Source organism: Cyphomyrmex costatus, unplaced genomic scaffold (assembly GCF_001594065.2).
Source record: "Cyphomyrmex costatus isolate MS0001 unplaced genomic scaffold, Ccosl1.0 scaffold223, whole genome shotgun sequence".
Lineage (NCBI taxonomy): Eukaryota > Metazoa > Arthropoda > Insecta > Hymenoptera > Formicidae > Cyphomyrmex > Cyphomyrmex costatus.
Genome location: NW_017276291.1, coordinates 842,972 through 860,735, shown reverse-complemented (window position 1 = coordinate 860,735; position 17,764 = coordinate 842,972). Strand labels below are relative to the sequence as shown.

Here is a 17,764-nt window from a genome sequence, read left to right as displayed (position 1 = left end):
GCCTTTGTAATTAAAAAAAGAACATTAAATCTGTCAAAATAATAATTAATATTATATATTATATGTTCATGCATGAATAATTTTTTACCGAGTTAAGTTAAAGTCATATTATTTAAAAAAATAATTATCTTGTCGTTTTTCTGATTTTTAGAAACATTTCAGTGACTCACATATCATAGAGTAACACGGTCTTTAACAAAAAATACACTGTGTCTTATATTATACCTGACTATTTCCGAGCCACTTTCATGTATATATAGAGTCGAGACACTGTCGTGTCTTCAGATAAGCTTGATCAGCTCACATGAATCAGTGTAGATCAGTCCTAATGTATTTGCTATAAGGCTATTCTTTAATAAGGAAATTTTAAAAAATTGATAAAATTTCTTGGATATTTGGAAAATGTTTGTTAAAGTTTTTGTTTTTGTACTTATAACAGCATATGTTACAGCGAAAATACGTAAGTAAAAAACAATATATATTCTTTCTTGTTTCCAACGTTATAAATTTACGATCTTTTATACTATATATTAAATACTATATATTAAATAAAGCATATTATATTTATATTTACTTTTGTCATTTATGTACATTGTTAGAAATTTTATGATAAATTTAAGTAATATATTGAAATTACTGTTAAGCCTCAGTTATGCTTCAATGATTTCGAAATTAATTCCAAATTAGATCAAATGCGAGTAATATTGCACGCAAAACGTTAATTAGATTATATTTCTCATTATACAGTTTATCATCTCGATACCATTTACCCCACTCCAAGTGTCGCGTGTCTACCATAAGCTGTACATATATATGTATATATATATATATGTAAATATGATGTATGTAAATATGTAAATAGAAGATGTAACTTTTATACCACTGTTGGACCCAAGTCCGAATAAAAAGAACGAGGGCATTTCGTCATTTATTATTGTTTTTTAAATAAGAGAATTTTTTTGTTGCCAATTTTTTTATCAATATATTACAGTCGATACAAGTCGAATCTAAACATACAAAATGATTCATAAAAAGGATTAATTAGAAAGCAATAATTGATGTATTATAACATCTTCAAATTTTCATATTTTTTATAAGATTATTAATTCTTTGTAACAAATGTCCTAATGAGAAATATAATCTAATTAACATTTTGTGGTGCAATATTACTCGCATTTGATCCAATTGGAAATTAATTTCTAAATCATTGAGGCATAACTGACAATGATTTCATAACGATGCGAATAAGGATCTTTTTTTATTTTATACCAATGTACTAATTTTTCCTTAAGTCTGACGTAATTATATAATAATTATTTTCAGTTTCTACGAAGAAAAATACATAAGAAAACATACAAACAAAACAATCTCCGAGTGGTCGGGAAACCCTCAAGTACCTTCCTTTCATTTACATGTACACAAATATGCTTTCTAGTTACAGAGATACATTAAATTTAATGTAATTAAACTTTCTAAATTTCTTCAAATAAAATTTCACTCCAAGAGAGTAAAAACATAGTCATTTTTGGATGAGAGTGATAATATTTTACTAATTACTTTATGAAAAATAGTGACAATTTTCACTCTTTTTAAGTGAAAATTGTTACTCTTTTTATTCTTATAGATTGAAATTTTACTTATTTAAATTTTAAGAAATTTAAAGAGAAAATTAAGTTTAACTTGTGTAATTTAAAAGTTTATTAAATTTCGTGCAATTTTTAACAGTATAGATATGAATTGGTTTAAAATCTTCGAAAACGTCAAATTTTTTTCATAAATATATTTTAAGTAAACTTAAATGAAAATATTTTAAAATAAATATTTATTAAAAGTTTGAAATTTATAAAATCTAAAAGACGTTTTGTATAAAATCTTAAATCTATATTAATGTATAAATCTATCGTGTAAGTAGTTTGAAGTTATAATTTACAAAACATGATTTATATACTTTATTACTTTTTAGCTTCCTACTTTCATGTCTGTGGCCGTAAGGATCCCAATTATGATCAATGTATTACAGAAAACATAAAAGCTGTGAAAGATAAGCTTTGTACAGGATTTCCAGAAATCAACATTCCATCATACGAACCAATAGTGCTTGACAAAGTAATTATTTTTGACACAAACGATGTCAAACTTTATCTCAGAGACATGAAAGTATATGGATTTTGTGACCTCGTTGTAAATTCCGTTCGTACAAATCTTGAAAGAAACCACTTCGATTTAGACATCTTATTTCGACATCTTTACTTGAACGCTACGTATGATTTTGATATACGTTTGCTAGTGCGAATTGCAAATAAGGGACCGGTTGAAGCTACTTCAGGTAAAATAATTCTTACTTTAGAATAAAAGAAAAATTGGGAGAGAAGACAACTTTTATTAGAATAAAAAACTTAAATAACTATTATTTTATTTTATTAAAATTATAATATAATTTTTTCTACAGAAAATGTAAGGATGAAGGCAGGCATGGATCTAAAAACAATAATAAAAAATGACAAGAAACATATATATGCTTCGAAAGTAAACAACATTCTCGAAATAAAATCATTTAAACATAAATTCAATGATGACACCGAAGAATTAGCTCAATTACATTCAATTTTAAACGACGTCATAGCCAACAATAAAAAGGATGTTATTTATGCTATTAAATTGGCAATGGAAGAGACTGTCTCCAAAATAATAATATCAATTTTCAACGTCATAGCCCGCTCCAATTACGAGGAAATATTTCCAGAAAGAACATGAATTGTCTCGAATTTTAGAAATCATTACGTTATAGTATAAAACTTGTTTATGTACTATACTTTATTTGTTAATAGCTCTTAATTAAATAATGGTTGACAATTAAAATCTTTTCAAGATTATTCAGAGTTATAGTGTCTTCATAATATTTAAATATTAAAATTAATATGATTTAGATATTTTAGACTGTTTCCGTATTTTTACATATTTATCATTATTGATTAGTTGAATTTGTCTTTTAACATAATAAAGTTATACAATGCTAAATAATATTATTATATTTTGTATAAAATAAAGTTGAAAAAAATATGTTTATTGGCAATTTCATTACAATAATCATATGTAAGTAATATTAAAATGTAATTTATACTTATTATATATAATTTCAAATATATAATTTCGAAGTTTGAAACACATACAGAGTAAGAAATAAGTTTGTTGGAAAGATATAGAGAAGAAAATATCGTTTTATATACGTACATAAATAATTATCATGTAGAGGAGAGCCTGTGTCGGACAAGATTGATTGTAAAAATGCTTATGACATAATCAGCACATAGCAGAAAATCTCTTTCTGTGACTGTAAATTGTTGATGAATATTAATTTGTTGCATAAAATAGTTTGCACTAAAAGCATTGTATATTATTTACAACGCTTTAAAAAAATGAAACTGATGAGTAAATTTTTTTTTATCACCAATTTTTTGTTTAACAAGTCTTTGATAATATTAATCATGATGTTTTCGTATTAATATAAAAAATGACATCTCAAAAAATTTTTGCTACAATTAATTAATCATTATCCTAACAACGATTGTAATAAATGCAATCTCTTTTACTGAAAATACTAAATACGAGTACTGTAGATAGATCAAGAAAAATTTGAAATATAATATACTTGTGAAAATATATTCACTAAAAATGTATTGATAAAGATATTATGTTTTTTTTATTTTTTATACAGAAACTACATTACAAAAATTAATTACGTATTTTATCATTAAAATATAAATTGTATTTTTATATATTGTCCGTAATAAATATGCTATTGTCAATCCTAGAACGTGTAACAATCAATTATAACACAAAGATAATTGTCACATTTTCGCAGTTTCATTGAAAACTAAATAACTTCTTTGTACGATGATGAATTCAAGAGTAACGTTTTTTAATACTTAAAGAATGTATAGATATATTATAATGTATATAATATTTCAAAATTAGGTATCAACTTTTTTCGAAAAATCAAAAACTGTGATAACTGATTCCGATCTCTCTTAAGGAGATATATCATCTTTGAGGCAAAAAAAATCGATTTTTTTTTATTTGCTTAAACTATTCTTTGAAGTGTCAAGAATATAATTTTATTCATTAGAATGAGTTCTGAAACGTTTTTATGCGTAAAATAGCCGATTTTGTACAAGTCGTCCTAGCGCGCTGTGAACGCCGAATACACGCGGCAGAAGAATCTATGATCGAAGTAGCTCGGGAGAGTCGCAGACAAGTCACATCATCTCGAAAGCTGGCAGATAAGAAGAATTTTAATTTAGAAAGGCAACTGTGCATGGTCCTGGCATTGCCGATTAAAGATGAGTTCGAAGTATTTACAAATTTCTTTCTTACAAAACTTTAAACACTATTTTTTCGAAACAGTATTTTTTAAATTGGCGTGCAGCGTATCTCCCGCAATTTACATCCGATTAACTTGAAATAAAGCTTAAAACGTTTGTAATTAAATATTCTATGGAACTACGTAGATATTTTTATACAAGTTTTAGATTTTTTTTGGAAACCGTTTTTGTACAAGAATTTTTGATGAAAAATTTGATCTTTTTATTCCACAAAGCGTAAATTTCTTAAAAATTAATTTTATCCAAAAATACTATGTATTTTCCTAAAAAAAAAAAATGTCAGAGAATAATATTTATTTTTATTTTTTTTTAATTTTGTGTTCTAGGTCAACCGTTCAGCCTGTAGCGTGCACGCCAATTTAGGAGTTCACAGCGTGCACGGTCACCTTTGGCGCCATCTATAGAGGATTGAATCTAACATTTTTTACTAAAAAAAAATTAGTTCTTTAACTTTAAATTACAATAAATCCAACTTTTTGTCTATTCTTTCTATCTGAAAAAAATTCCTGAAGAACATCTATTTTTTCTGTGTTAAAAGTAATATATTCCCTTAATTTTATTTATGTGTGTACATAATTAAAATTGCTAAGTTCTAATAAAACTTTTTTTTTTAATTCTGCGTATAAAAAATCGATTTTTATACTAATCTTTTTATACAGGAGAATATTTATACCATATTACTACTTATATAAGCATAATTAAGTGTTTATATAATAAATAATATTGTTGTGTGTGTATGTGTATGTGTGTGTGTGCAAATAACACTTATTGCAAATATAGTAATAACTACAATAAATTTCTCAAGATTTTCAGATAAAATTTTTCCGCTACTTTTTTGTATTAATAATATAAAATAGAGAAAAATTTAAATTGCTAAATATAACAAAAAAAATACGCTTAATTTCTATCAGAAAAAGAAAGAACTTAATTGCCGTTCTTAACTTTATATTCGTATTTTATTCTTACTATGATATTTCTTGATAGAAACTTTTTTTATAAAACTATATGTTTACGAAATTTAATGTTAATACGGCATTTAACTATGACATTGAAGTAAATTTTTATTCGAAAAATACTTTGTATAGCGTATACCGAATAAATCTTTATTCAAATAAAAACGTTTTCAGATTTAGTATTAAATAAGGAACGTTTTATTAGGACTACATGTGAATCACAACCAATAAGGAATAAATTTCTTTAACAGTCAAGCTGGATTTTAAGTGCGTAAATAATTCAATGAATTTACATATATACTACCAATATAGTCGTTTAAATTAGGAATTAATTTTTCGGTTTTGAAACACAAACACTGCTGAACTATTATGATAATACAATACCAATATCATAAATTAAATTGACTAGTAATAGTAAAAATTTCTTAATCCGAAAAATATTTCATATACTTCAGTCGGTAATCGAATTCAAATCTCTTGTATTCCTTGCAAGTGACCTTATTGATTTTTTTAGATTATTTAAGAAAGTTACCCATTACTTTTTTTTAAATTTAGTTTATATTTTTAATAAAATTTATCCGTTATGGTTTGTAAAATGATCTGAAATTATTACGATACAGAAATATAATGCAACGTCTTAATTAATATGTATGAACTAAATGTCTTTAACCCTTTGCGGCATAGTGTTCGCTGTAGCGAACACCTTTTCGATCGAGTTTTTTTTTTAATGAGGAGCTCAAATCACGTTATATGAAGGCAGTTTTTTTTCATTGACTTTTATATATTTTAGAGATGTGATTTCCTTGGCTTTAATGTGTTTGTTGCTCATTTGTTTATTTATATAAATAAATATAGCTCGGAATTTCATAATTATTTTACAAAGAATGTGTGTCAAAGAGAAAGAAGGATGATAGGGTAGCGAAAATTAGTATATAAGGGTTTTCGGTGTCGCTGATCACGAATCTGCCATAAGAATTTAAACAAAATAATTGAAAAAAAAATAAAAAATAAAAAGAATATAAAATCTTGAATCCGCCATTTTGAATTTCTAAAATCTGAATTCAGATTCGTAATCAGTGACCTCAAAAACCCCCGAGTACCCAGTTTCATGAAAAATGGTTCATCAGAAAAATGTGTGCCGGAAAGGGTTAATGCATACTTAACACATTATTTCAATATTATTCTAATAAAGATTGACTATAAATATTCATAGTGTATCTAATAATACACAAGTGTGGAAAATCCAGAAAAAAATAAAGTTTTATCACAATTATACTCAATTAAATCTTATATAAGTACTACAACATAATTTCAAAATCTGAAGAAAAATTAATTCTTCACAATATAAATGCACACTTAAATCTTGGATCAAACAATGTTACTTTAATAATTATATAATTACTATGTAACATATTTATTTACTATGTAACAAATTTATTATTACTTAAAAAAATTAATAAAGGAAAAAGATTAAAGCATAGGTATATATATAAACTTATAATAAAAACTAACAATAAGTAAATACTATTATGCTTATTCAATAAAAGAATAAACATGTCTTATATCAATTTTTGTAATTGTATTCTTACATGTAGCATATTTTAAGAACAGTATTATTTTAAAGCTCCTTTAATCAAAGTGATTAATAGAAAAATTTAAAAGTAGAATGTGTGTGTTACTTATAATTTTATTTACAAAAATGTATATGAATTTTAATACAATTATAAACTTATATACATATGTATATATATTATAATATATAATTTTCTAACTATTATTATTATTATATAGCACATAATATTATAACTAAAAAATTCTATTTTGAAATTTAGCATAAATTTTATATCATTTTTAATGAGTTTACATTACAGAGTTAAGAAAACGTTTATTGTTTATGCAGTTTTTTTAATTTTAAGTGTATCACGCGAATACAATTTAGATGACTATGGTGCATTAACATAGACTTGAATGAATAATCACTACAAAGTAAGGAAGTGACTAATTATGACATCAAATTGCTTCTAAATGAGAATAGTTTTTGCTCTCTATACTAGATTTTCTGACTCCTTTATAGATAGATTCCTTACAGCTCATTTTCTGTTGTAATTAATTTCCTTCTCTTTTGAGTTATTCTCCTACACAATTTCCATGTAATTAAAATAAACATGTGTACGTGACAAAAAGAACGAAAGACAAAGTATACGATATTTTAATGTACGTGTCATTAAAAAAAGAGCAAGAATTGATAAGCAATTTAAAAATGGTAGGTATATAAGAGCTTATGCGCACTTGTGTAGATTAGTCTTGATTCACATCCGTTGAGTAGCAATTACAATTGTTCGTTTAGTCATTTTAAAAGATCGGAAAAATTTCGTGTTGAAAAATGTTTGCTATAATTTTTACTTTTGCACTTATAATGGCGTATACAGTCGCAGAAATGCGTAAGTTTGTAAAAGTGTTTGTCATTTATATATTTTTACTGTAACATATAATAGATATATTTTACTATACTATAAAAAAGATTTGTTACACTATTTGAAAAAAAAATTTAGTTTAAAAATCATAAAAATCGTAAACTATCATATTGTCAATAATATTATAATATATTGTATATCATTGCTCTTAATCAATAGATTAGAATAAATTAATGAACTATTTTTCAAATTAGATCTTTCATTTTGATGCAAACAAGATATTTTAGCAAATTAGTATTTTAAAATACTGCATTTTTCAGAAGCGTGTATTGGAGAGATTTTTTATCTTTTTTTTAAATTACTAAATAGTAATTTAAAAAAAAGATAAAAAATTATGAAATCTCTCCAATACACGCTTCTGAAAAATGAGTATTATGAAACTATTTTTAAAAAATATGCTTTAAGTGTATGTGGTACATATTTTGTATTTTCATTCATTTTTTCTATTCTAATCCAAGTGATAGCAGTTAGTTATAATTCTTTTTAAATAATGATGGTATGATATACAAGGCTTATAAGAATCAAGAAACCTCCATGATTAAGTTAATATAAGTATATTAAATTTAAAAATATAAAAACCTACAAAAAATAATACATTTTACACTGCAAAAATACATTACAAACCAATTCCAAAAATCGATATCTTCTTCTTGACTCCCAAATTCCAAACGAATCCAGTAAATTTTTCTATATTAGGAGGCGTATGAGAGTGCCACGTTGCTGTTGGTACTCTCATTCGCCTCCTAATATAGGAAAATTTACTGGATACATTACAAACATTATTACATTTTTCGGCCTTATATTTAGACCCTCTTCAGGTATACAAAAATTTTAACGCAGTAAATTATTAAAAGTTGAGAAGTCGACGGTTTTGTTACATAATTAGATGAGTGTTTAATTAGAGAAACGGAAAATTACTCGTCAAGAAATTAGTTATTTTAGAGTTCGAACAAACTACGGAAGTATATTAAAATACATAAAAAACTCCTTTGAACTCTTTTTCAAAATCTAATATTATTTATAAGATAAATTGCAACGATTGTGATGCATATCTTACGTAGAACAAAAGGAAAGAAAATTGAAAACATGAATTTTAGAACATCAAAATCAAATACGATGGAACATTAGTTCTAAATTGGTAATAACAGACCAACGACTACAATTAGGACATGATTTTGATTGGAATAACATTCAAATTCTAGATGAAGAATTGTGTCATAATAAACGTCTTATTTCAGAGAGGATCTAAATAATATGGCCGAAACATGTAGTAATGCATTGTATTTTTGTAATGTATTATATTTTTGCAGCATGGAACGTATTATTTTTTGTAATTTTTTATATTTAAATTTAATACACTTATATTAACCTGATCATGAGGTTTCTTTTATTGTTTCTTTTAACTCTTACAAGCCTTGTATATCATATTATTGTATTTTAAATATTGCAGTCCTGTTACTTTTTATCTGTTTTTAAATAATAATATTACAAAATTGAACTATAATTAATATAAAATTTATGCACGTTAAAAATTATTTAATTTTTTATCAACTCAAGTGATATATTCTCCAATTCTTACGTAAGAATAATTCTATTTCAATTCAAGTGTACCTTTTTGTTACATTAACGTTGAATAACTCGATGCAAAAAATCGTACAAAGATTAACAAATCAAAGATAAAGATTTACTCTTTCGAAAGCTGTAAACTGCATTTGGACACAATTTTCACTTGGCTCCACGAAACTTTGCAAATTTTGTAAAAAATTTTGAGATCTGATGCATCTTTATTTATGTTTATGTAACTTTATGAAATATCCAGTAACACCATTTTTTTGAAGTACTGGTCTGAAGAGTACAGATTTTTAAAGTTTTAAAATGTTTTTCTAAATATATCAATTACAATGATTATTCACAAAGTTATTCTACATCGAAATTTGCTAATTTTTGCATGTTAGATCATGTAATGCTTTAATTTTGTTGAGTATGTATAATATAATATGACAGATGTTGTATATTTTCTCCAACAATATAAAAAAATATGTGATTTTTATTCGTCGTAATAAAATGGTACAATGAAGGCTGTGTTCTAATTTATTGTTCATTGCCAGTGCTGAAAATCTATCATACATGTAATATATAAAGTTATAGATTTTTAGCACTGATTATAGTCGAAATGATATATTTTGAAGATGAGTGAATTGAATTGATTCGAATCGTTGACAATATATTAAAAAAAGATTGAATTCAAATCAAATTTTTTTAGATTTACATTAAAAGCTAAAACAAAGGAAATATTATGTTAAAAAGAATAAGTCATTTGTAATTTACAGGTACATACCAATAAATAAACAATATGGCAAAAGAATTTTATTTGTTATTATATATAATATAAGAAATCTTTTTAGTATACTTTTGTCATATGGTTTATTTTTTTATAATACCCCCCTGTAAATTAAAAATAATTTATTATCTCATTTAATTAAAAAATTTTTTTTATTTTAAACATTATTGGAAATATTTTGTTTTAATTTACTAACTTTTAAATTAGCTTTTATTAATCTATTTCAAGTAACATAAAATAATATCTGTGTTAAGCATTTTGATTTGTATCGACTCATTTGAATATCCTTCCATTTGTAATTTGCTTTACTTACTTACTCACTTGTGCATGCGCGCGCATACAGCATCTTCAGCGCCAACGTTTTGTTCAACGAACACTACACTACAATAAAGAGCAGTGCACAAGACGCACGTTTTACTATACAATCCAAGCATTATTCTTTTCTCTACGATCCATCATTATTAATTTACAAGAAGTGTTAAATCCAGCTTTAAATCACAAATAATCTGAAATGCATATAAGTAAACAAATATTATAATAATCGCGATTATAATGTATTGTTTTAAAGATAATTTTTTAATTTTTGTTTAAAGATAATTTTAAAGAAACTATATACTGACTACTTATTCTAGCGAAAATAACTAACTGTTGCCTTAAATTTGTCCTTTTATTTTAATTACATTTATTTAAAAAATATAAAAACCTATTTTTGATTTTGAATTTTTCAGATTCGAAAACAAATTGAATCGATTTAATTTGTTTCGAATTTGAACTGATTTGCACTTTTGAGGACAAACCTTCAAAATTGAAGTTTCCAGACTTCAAAAAAGTAAATAAAGTATATTTGAACAGTACATTTTGTTTAATTTTATATAAAAATAAGGCTTCTGACAGATGCCTTATTAGAAAAGAGATATCATAAAAGATATAAAAAACATCTTATAGAATATATATGAAAGATGTTTTATAAGACATTATATAATAATGTCTTCTGATAATTTTAAGACTTTAAAATGTATTATAGCAAGATAATTTGTTTTTTAAGTTAAAGTAATTCCTGCAATTTATATGATATCTTGACATTCAGAGACGTAGAAAAAATTAAATAAATGATCAAAATCAATTACTAATGAATTATGGAAATTAAGTCTGTATGGTTATGAGCATAATTATGGTCTTGAGTGTGCAAACCTATCTTAAATATTTAAATTTAATCTTTTAAAGCTGGAATTATTATGATCTTTATAATTCGTAACAAAATTTTTTATTTTAACATTTTACTTAAAATAATTCATTTAATAGTACGCATACACTTAGTATTTATTAATATAAATATTTGTAATATTATATAATGTGTGGAATATATACATAATAATTTAATGAAATTAAACATTAAATTAAATTAATGAACATATTAAATTAAATATTTTTAAATATTGTAAAAAATTATTTGATATTATGTATATATGTACATATATTATATACGCTAAAAATATAATGTTTCTTTAAATATTAAACGAGCTTGGAAGTTTTATGTCAGGAATAAATGACATTTAATATAATCTATTTGTACAGTAAAAAAATACATATTATTTAAAAAAATTTTTTTTGTTTTACCAATAAAATTTAGATTTATCCAATTAACAATTTCATTCAAAAGTTACAAATTAATGGAAGTATTCATATTCTTTACAGCCTCTTATATTCACGTATGTGGTCGCAAAGATCCGAATCTCGATAAATGCATCGTAAACAGCATTTATGACTTGAAGGAGCCAATCTGTAAAGGAATACCGGAATTGAATAGTCCACCACTTGTGCCATTTTCTGTTGAAAAAATAACTATTTCTGACACCAATAATGCTAAATTATATCTTAAAGATACACAAATAACGGGACTTTGCGATTTTATTATAAATTCTTTCCACATAGATATTGATAAACTCCATTTCAATATGGAATTGTTATTCAAGCACGTTAATTTAAACGGTACCTATGATTTTGATATAAAAGTACTGGTACCTTTTGTTCATAAAGGACCAGTTTATCTTACTGCAGGTATGTATTTATTTAATAAACTAAAATAACATAAAAAGTTACAAAAACTTATTTTTATAAACTGTAAAGATTTAATATAAAATTTTGTTTACTGATGTTAAATTATATGTTGTTTCCTTTTACAGATGACGTAGGAGCAAAAGTAGAAGTAGATATGAAACTAGTAACCAAAAATGATAAAAGATACATGTATCTATCAAAAATAAACTTAAAACTTAACTTTAAAAAGTTGGGCTACGTATTTGACCTAAACGAAAATGAATCAGCTCAATTAAACGAAATTATTAGCAATTTCTTTGGCAGCAATGAAGAAGAATTTATCAATAAGGTTAAACCATCAATTGAAGCAGAAGTCTCTAAACAAATACTACATCTTGCAAACAATATTGTTAAACAGTTTACTTTCGATGAACTCTTCCCTGATCGAGAATAAATTGTAAAAACGTTTTTTAAAGATCTATTGTCATAAAGTCGCTCTTAAATTTGCAATTAAAATAATGAGTAATTAAAATCAATCCTTGCAGTATTAAAATTCTTTTATAATAACTATTTTAAAAATCGGTGTGATACAAATTTTATTTTAACTAAATATTTATAAGCAAACATTTTTAAATTATTAATTATTCAATAGTTCAAATAAAAAAGGAATATTATAGTTAATTAAAAGTATTCTGTTTATAATGTTATTTTTGTTTTGGGATGAGATTTTGGAGCAAAATATATTTAATTACTTCATATCAATTTAATGAAATTGTGATACCGCTCTTAAGACATTATTTACCGATTTCATTATGTACGTATATATTTGCTGTTTTATTATTTGTAATTAGTATAATTTATTTCAACATTTACTAATTTTGTTATTGTTATTATTATTAGCAATAAAATAGAAAAACTTATGTATCTATTAGAACTCTTTTCTTATATTATAATAAATAAATGTTATATATTTTATGCATAGAATTAAATATTTCATTTATCAAAATGTTTTTATATTTATAATTATTTATTATCAGTGTTTTTCGTTATCTTAATAAAATTATCTAGATAATAATCTAGATAAAGAAACGATTTTACCTTATCTTCACATCTTATTATTAAGATTATCTTTATCTTATCTTAGATAAAAAAAATGTTATTTTTTTCGAACTATCTAACCGTAAGATTGTACAAGAGTATTATAAGAAATTAACTTTCAGTAGTAGTAGTAGTAATGAGGATCTAATTCTTTACTTTTTTATTTCCTGTGATCGTTACAACGTAATTTGTCATTTTCACTTCGAAACCTTTGGAATTAGAATTGACACACATTTTTAAATATAGTATATGCTCGTAAGTCTCGCATACTATATTATATTAAAACTGTAATTATCATATGCAAATACAAGTTGTGTAATAATAACAAATGTAAAAAAATTGAAAAATTTTATTTAAAAGCGCTATCTATCTTTGATCCCAGACATTTACACATAGATCTAGTATATAAACTTGATGAGTTGCATAAATCAGTCTTGTTCTTGGGTTTGTCATACATCTGAGAAGATTGATATATAATATCATAATTTTAGAAAGTATTATTCGCTAAAAGTCTAATTTAGTTTAAAATATGTTTGTTGTTATTTTTACTCTGGCATTTATAACAGTACATATTGGGGCGGAAATACGTAAGTAAATGATAAATATTACATATTAGCCTTTATCACACTTCATGTGCAAGATTTATCTCTATATACTATTGAAAAGAGGGTTGTTTTGATTTCTTTCTCAGACAACTAACACGAATAAAATATTTTTGAATTAGGTATTGGGTTGGAAGAAAAGTTCTGCGGATTTTGTTAGCTCAAAACTATATATACAATATCTTCATCAAAAATAAACAAAATTTAAATTTAGAAAAAAGTTTTATAACTTGAAATCGTTACTTTTAAAAGGTTTTTATAATTTTTTAGTTCATGTCAATTTGGTGATCTTTACATATAGAAAAACATCAAGCTGAGAAAAGAGAAATTTGTTTCTCACTTTGTGGGTCTGTCATGTACCAAAAAAGAATTTGCGGCAATTTTCAATTATATAACGTTAAAACTTAAAGTTTTTCCTTAAAATTTGTTTAAAAAAAATGTTCCTACGATTTTTGGTTCCTGAATTATTTGCGAAGTAAAAAAACATTTTTAATTGCTTATTCTCCGTCAAAAATTATCATATCGCAATTAAAAAATCAGTTTCTTAAAGCTGAAACTTTGCTCCATTGAATGGTATAATTGCTAATCTTTTAAATGTATAATTTTGGACTAATATACATATATATATATATATATGTATATATAAATTACCGCACGCGCAGAACTTTTCCTCCAACTTAATACTTTATTATAATTTTTAAATAAAAAATTCCTAACAATTTTAATTTAAGCTATAAATATTACAATAACAATTGTTATATTTTGTATAATATATTAGTATCGCGCAAATTATACATCTAGTATTATGCATCATATGTAGAATATGCATTAGATAGTAATAATATATGAAGGACATATATATATGAAAAAGGACTGCGGATGAAGAGAAGCTATTTTCATCATAGTCCTTGAATAATTAATCAAAGCACAGTAGTATTAACATCTACACTCAAGAATTCCTTGTCAAACATTTATGTACGTGTTTTATGGAAATGGCATGTACAAATATATAAGAATGTTTTATAATGAATTTCCTCAATACAGTTTATGTATCTTGTACACTTAACTTGCTACGAGTGCAGTCATTTGTAACAGGTTTGTGTCAATAAATTAAAAGAAGTATTTCCTAATACCTCAACTGTATAATAGAAATGTTAAATGAAAATTCTACGATGTGTTTATAAATCTTTTACCTATTAATTTTATTATTAATTATCATCCCCCATTTTTCCATTTTTTCTCTTTTTTTTCTTTTCTCATTCTCTCTTAAGTTGTTAAAAAATAGTTAAAAAAGTTGTTGAAAAATATTTTACACACAATGTAAAAAGAAAGATGTAACATTGCGCATAATGGCAGTAGTAAGATTGGATAAGGAAAACAGTCGATCAAATTTGAGCTTATGCATTCTCTTACTGCTGTTGAAAATAAAAATCGGAGCGTAAGACGAATGTAATGAGAAAGTAAAAAAAGCGTAAATAAAACTTTTAGGAGATGAAAATTGAAACATCGTAAAAGAAGCGTTTTCGCTTCTTAGAAGCTTTATTTTTATTTTCATTAGGATGCGCATCAATGGAAATGTTACAACCTGCCCTATTATCATGATGATTTTATCATTTTATCTTTTCGTTATTCATATTTATGTCACTGTTTAATTTTGTCTAAGAAAGTGTTGTTTATTAAGGAAAATAATAATGTAAACTTTTTACAGCCTCCTATATTCATGTATGCGGCCGTAGAGACCCGAATCTCGAACAGTGTATCATAAATAACGTTGAGAATTTGAAAGGAAAGATCTGCGATGGAATTCCAGAATTGGGCATTCCATCTGGAAATCCATATACTTTTGATAAACTACTCATTACCGATGGGCCTAACACCAAAATTTACATTAGAGATGCAAAAGTAATGGGAGCGTGTGATTTTGACATAAAATTCCTTCACGCAGATATCGATAGACTCCACTTCGATGTTGAAATAGTATTCAAACGGATCGAAATAAACACCACATATGATTTTAACATACGTTTATTGGTGCCTATTGCTTATAAGGGATTGATTCACCTAATTATAAGTATGTAAAAAGTTAATGTATTAAATAATAGTTTAAAAAACTTTAAATATTGAAGCAATATCAAGTTAATGTATTAAAAAATAAGACAAAAAGAAATTTTAATATTTAATTTAATTTTTTAATATTTAATTTAACTTTTTAATATAATTTAATGTTTAATTTTTTCTATTTTATGTTTTCTTTCGCAAATAATAAATTATGATTTGCAGATAATGTAGAAGCAACAGCAGACATAGATATGAATGTGACAACTAAAAATAACACGAAATATGTATATTTATCAAAGTTGAAGATTAATATTGATTTCAAAAATTATAACATCGAATATGATGTGAACAATTTGGAATTAGAACAATTTCGCGAAATCATTAAGAATTTTATCGGTAATAATCGAGAAGAAATTATTAAAATTCTTAAACCAGCTATAGAAGCGGAAATTTCCAGACGAATTATCTTGATTTCTAATAATGTAATTAAACGTTTCACCTATGAGGAGCTTTTCCCCGATAAAATATAAACTATATAAAACGCAATATTAAGGTTGTCTAATGTGTGACGTTATTTATATATGTGTGATTCATTTAAGAGTGTATACTTACAATTAGTTAGAAATTTTAAAAACATCGATTTTTTAAAATAATATTTTCTTAAAGTATATAATGTTAGAAATATTTTCCCTCAAAATTTTAAGTTTATTTGCTGTATTCACGGAGATATACGACTTTTGAGTATATGTTCATCAAAGCGCTCTTATAACAATCTAATGCGGCAGCTGCACAAGGGATAAATATTATCTCGTTCTGTCTGCCTGTCAGCTGGTCATCTCTATTATGTTAAAGTATAAGTACTTGTGTATATACTTAGCATAAATGACTGTAAATTAAAAATAAATCTTTAATTAGCAGTAAACTGCATTTGAAACTTTAAACGTATTTTTCTTAAAATATTGCTTATTTATTATTTTTAAAATAAGTTATAATAGTGTTAGTGCTGTGAATATAACTTCAAAAATGGTAGTGAAAACTTTTCGCGTTTCAGAGTTGAAAAAAAATGCCGCGAAAGCTTAAGAAATGATTTGCTCAACTTTAGGCGGAAACTCTGTGTCGTGCAGTACATTAAAAAGTGGTTCCAAAGATTTATACGATGCTAATTTCAATGTTTTTCATCATAGAATTTATTGACTCAAAATAACTATCTTTTTTCTCAAGCGGAATTAGACAATTGCCTGAAAGATGGCGAAAATGTGTGGAAAGTGAAAGGAATTACTTTGACTAGGTTAATATTTGTTCTTTTATAATTTTATATCGAAATTTGGTAAAGAAGGTCGAGAGAGAGAATTAAGTTGCAGACTTAATATTTATAATTACAAAGAATTTATTTATTACAATTCGTTATTATATTATTATAATATTAGTGTTGTATTGAATGGGATATAATAAATTTATCTTTTCTAAAAAGAAAGGGTTGTTTATTAATTTAAATCATTCAATTTTTTAAATAAGTTATATTTATAAATTAAAAATGTTAAATTTTTATAGAATGACATAGGATTAAATATTATCTCTTCTTATTCGTGAAAAGATGTGCATTATTTAAAACATAATTGTAATTAATTTAAATGTTATTATGTAAACTGCAAAGTTTATAAGTTACTTTACATTAAAATTGCAGTGACATTAAGAAATATAAAAAAAATAAAAATTTGATAATTAATATTTTAATTGTGTTAGCCGTTATAAAAATTGCGTCAATAAACATTTTACAAATTTTTTAATTTTTTAATTTAATTTTTGATAAATATATGAT

General features: G+C 24.6%; 3 protein-coding genes across 3 annotated transcripts; all 3 read left to right on the top strand.

The window, feature by feature from the left end:
- Positions 1 to 388: 388 nt before the first annotated feature.
- Positions 389 to 2,754, top strand: LOC108773891 (uncharacterized). The gene is made up of 3 exons (XM_018539852.1): positions 389 to 460; positions 1,964 to 2,326; positions 2,450 to 2,754. Exons 1-3 carry the CDS (start codon positions 403 to 405, stop codon positions 2,752 to 2,754), a joined length of 726 nt encoding a protein of 241 aa, XP_018395354.1. The 5' UTR covers positions 389 to 402.
- Positions 2,755 to 7,654: 4,900 nt separating this feature from the next.
- Positions 7,655 to 12,641, top strand: LOC108773861 (uncharacterized). Its single transcript, XM_018539809.1, has 3 exons — positions 7,655 to 7,776; positions 11,846 to 12,208; positions 12,334 to 12,641. The coding sequence occupies exons 1-3, from the start codon at positions 7,719 to 7,721 to the stop codon at positions 12,639 to 12,641; spliced, it is 729 nt and encodes a 242-aa protein (XP_018395311.1). The 5' UTR covers positions 7,655 to 7,718.
- Positions 12,642 to 13,813: 1,172 nt separating this feature from the next.
- Positions 13,814 to 17,255, top strand: LOC108773859 (uncharacterized). Its single transcript, XM_018539807.1, has 4 exons — positions 13,814 to 13,872; positions 15,596 to 15,958; positions 16,168 to 16,229; positions 17,130 to 17,255. The coding sequence occupies exons 1-4, from the start codon at positions 13,815 to 13,817 to the stop codon at positions 17,253 to 17,255; spliced, it is 609 nt and encodes a 202-aa protein (XP_018395309.1). The 5' UTR covers position 13,814.
- The last annotated feature ends 509 nt before the right edge of the window (positions 17,256 to 17,764 follow it).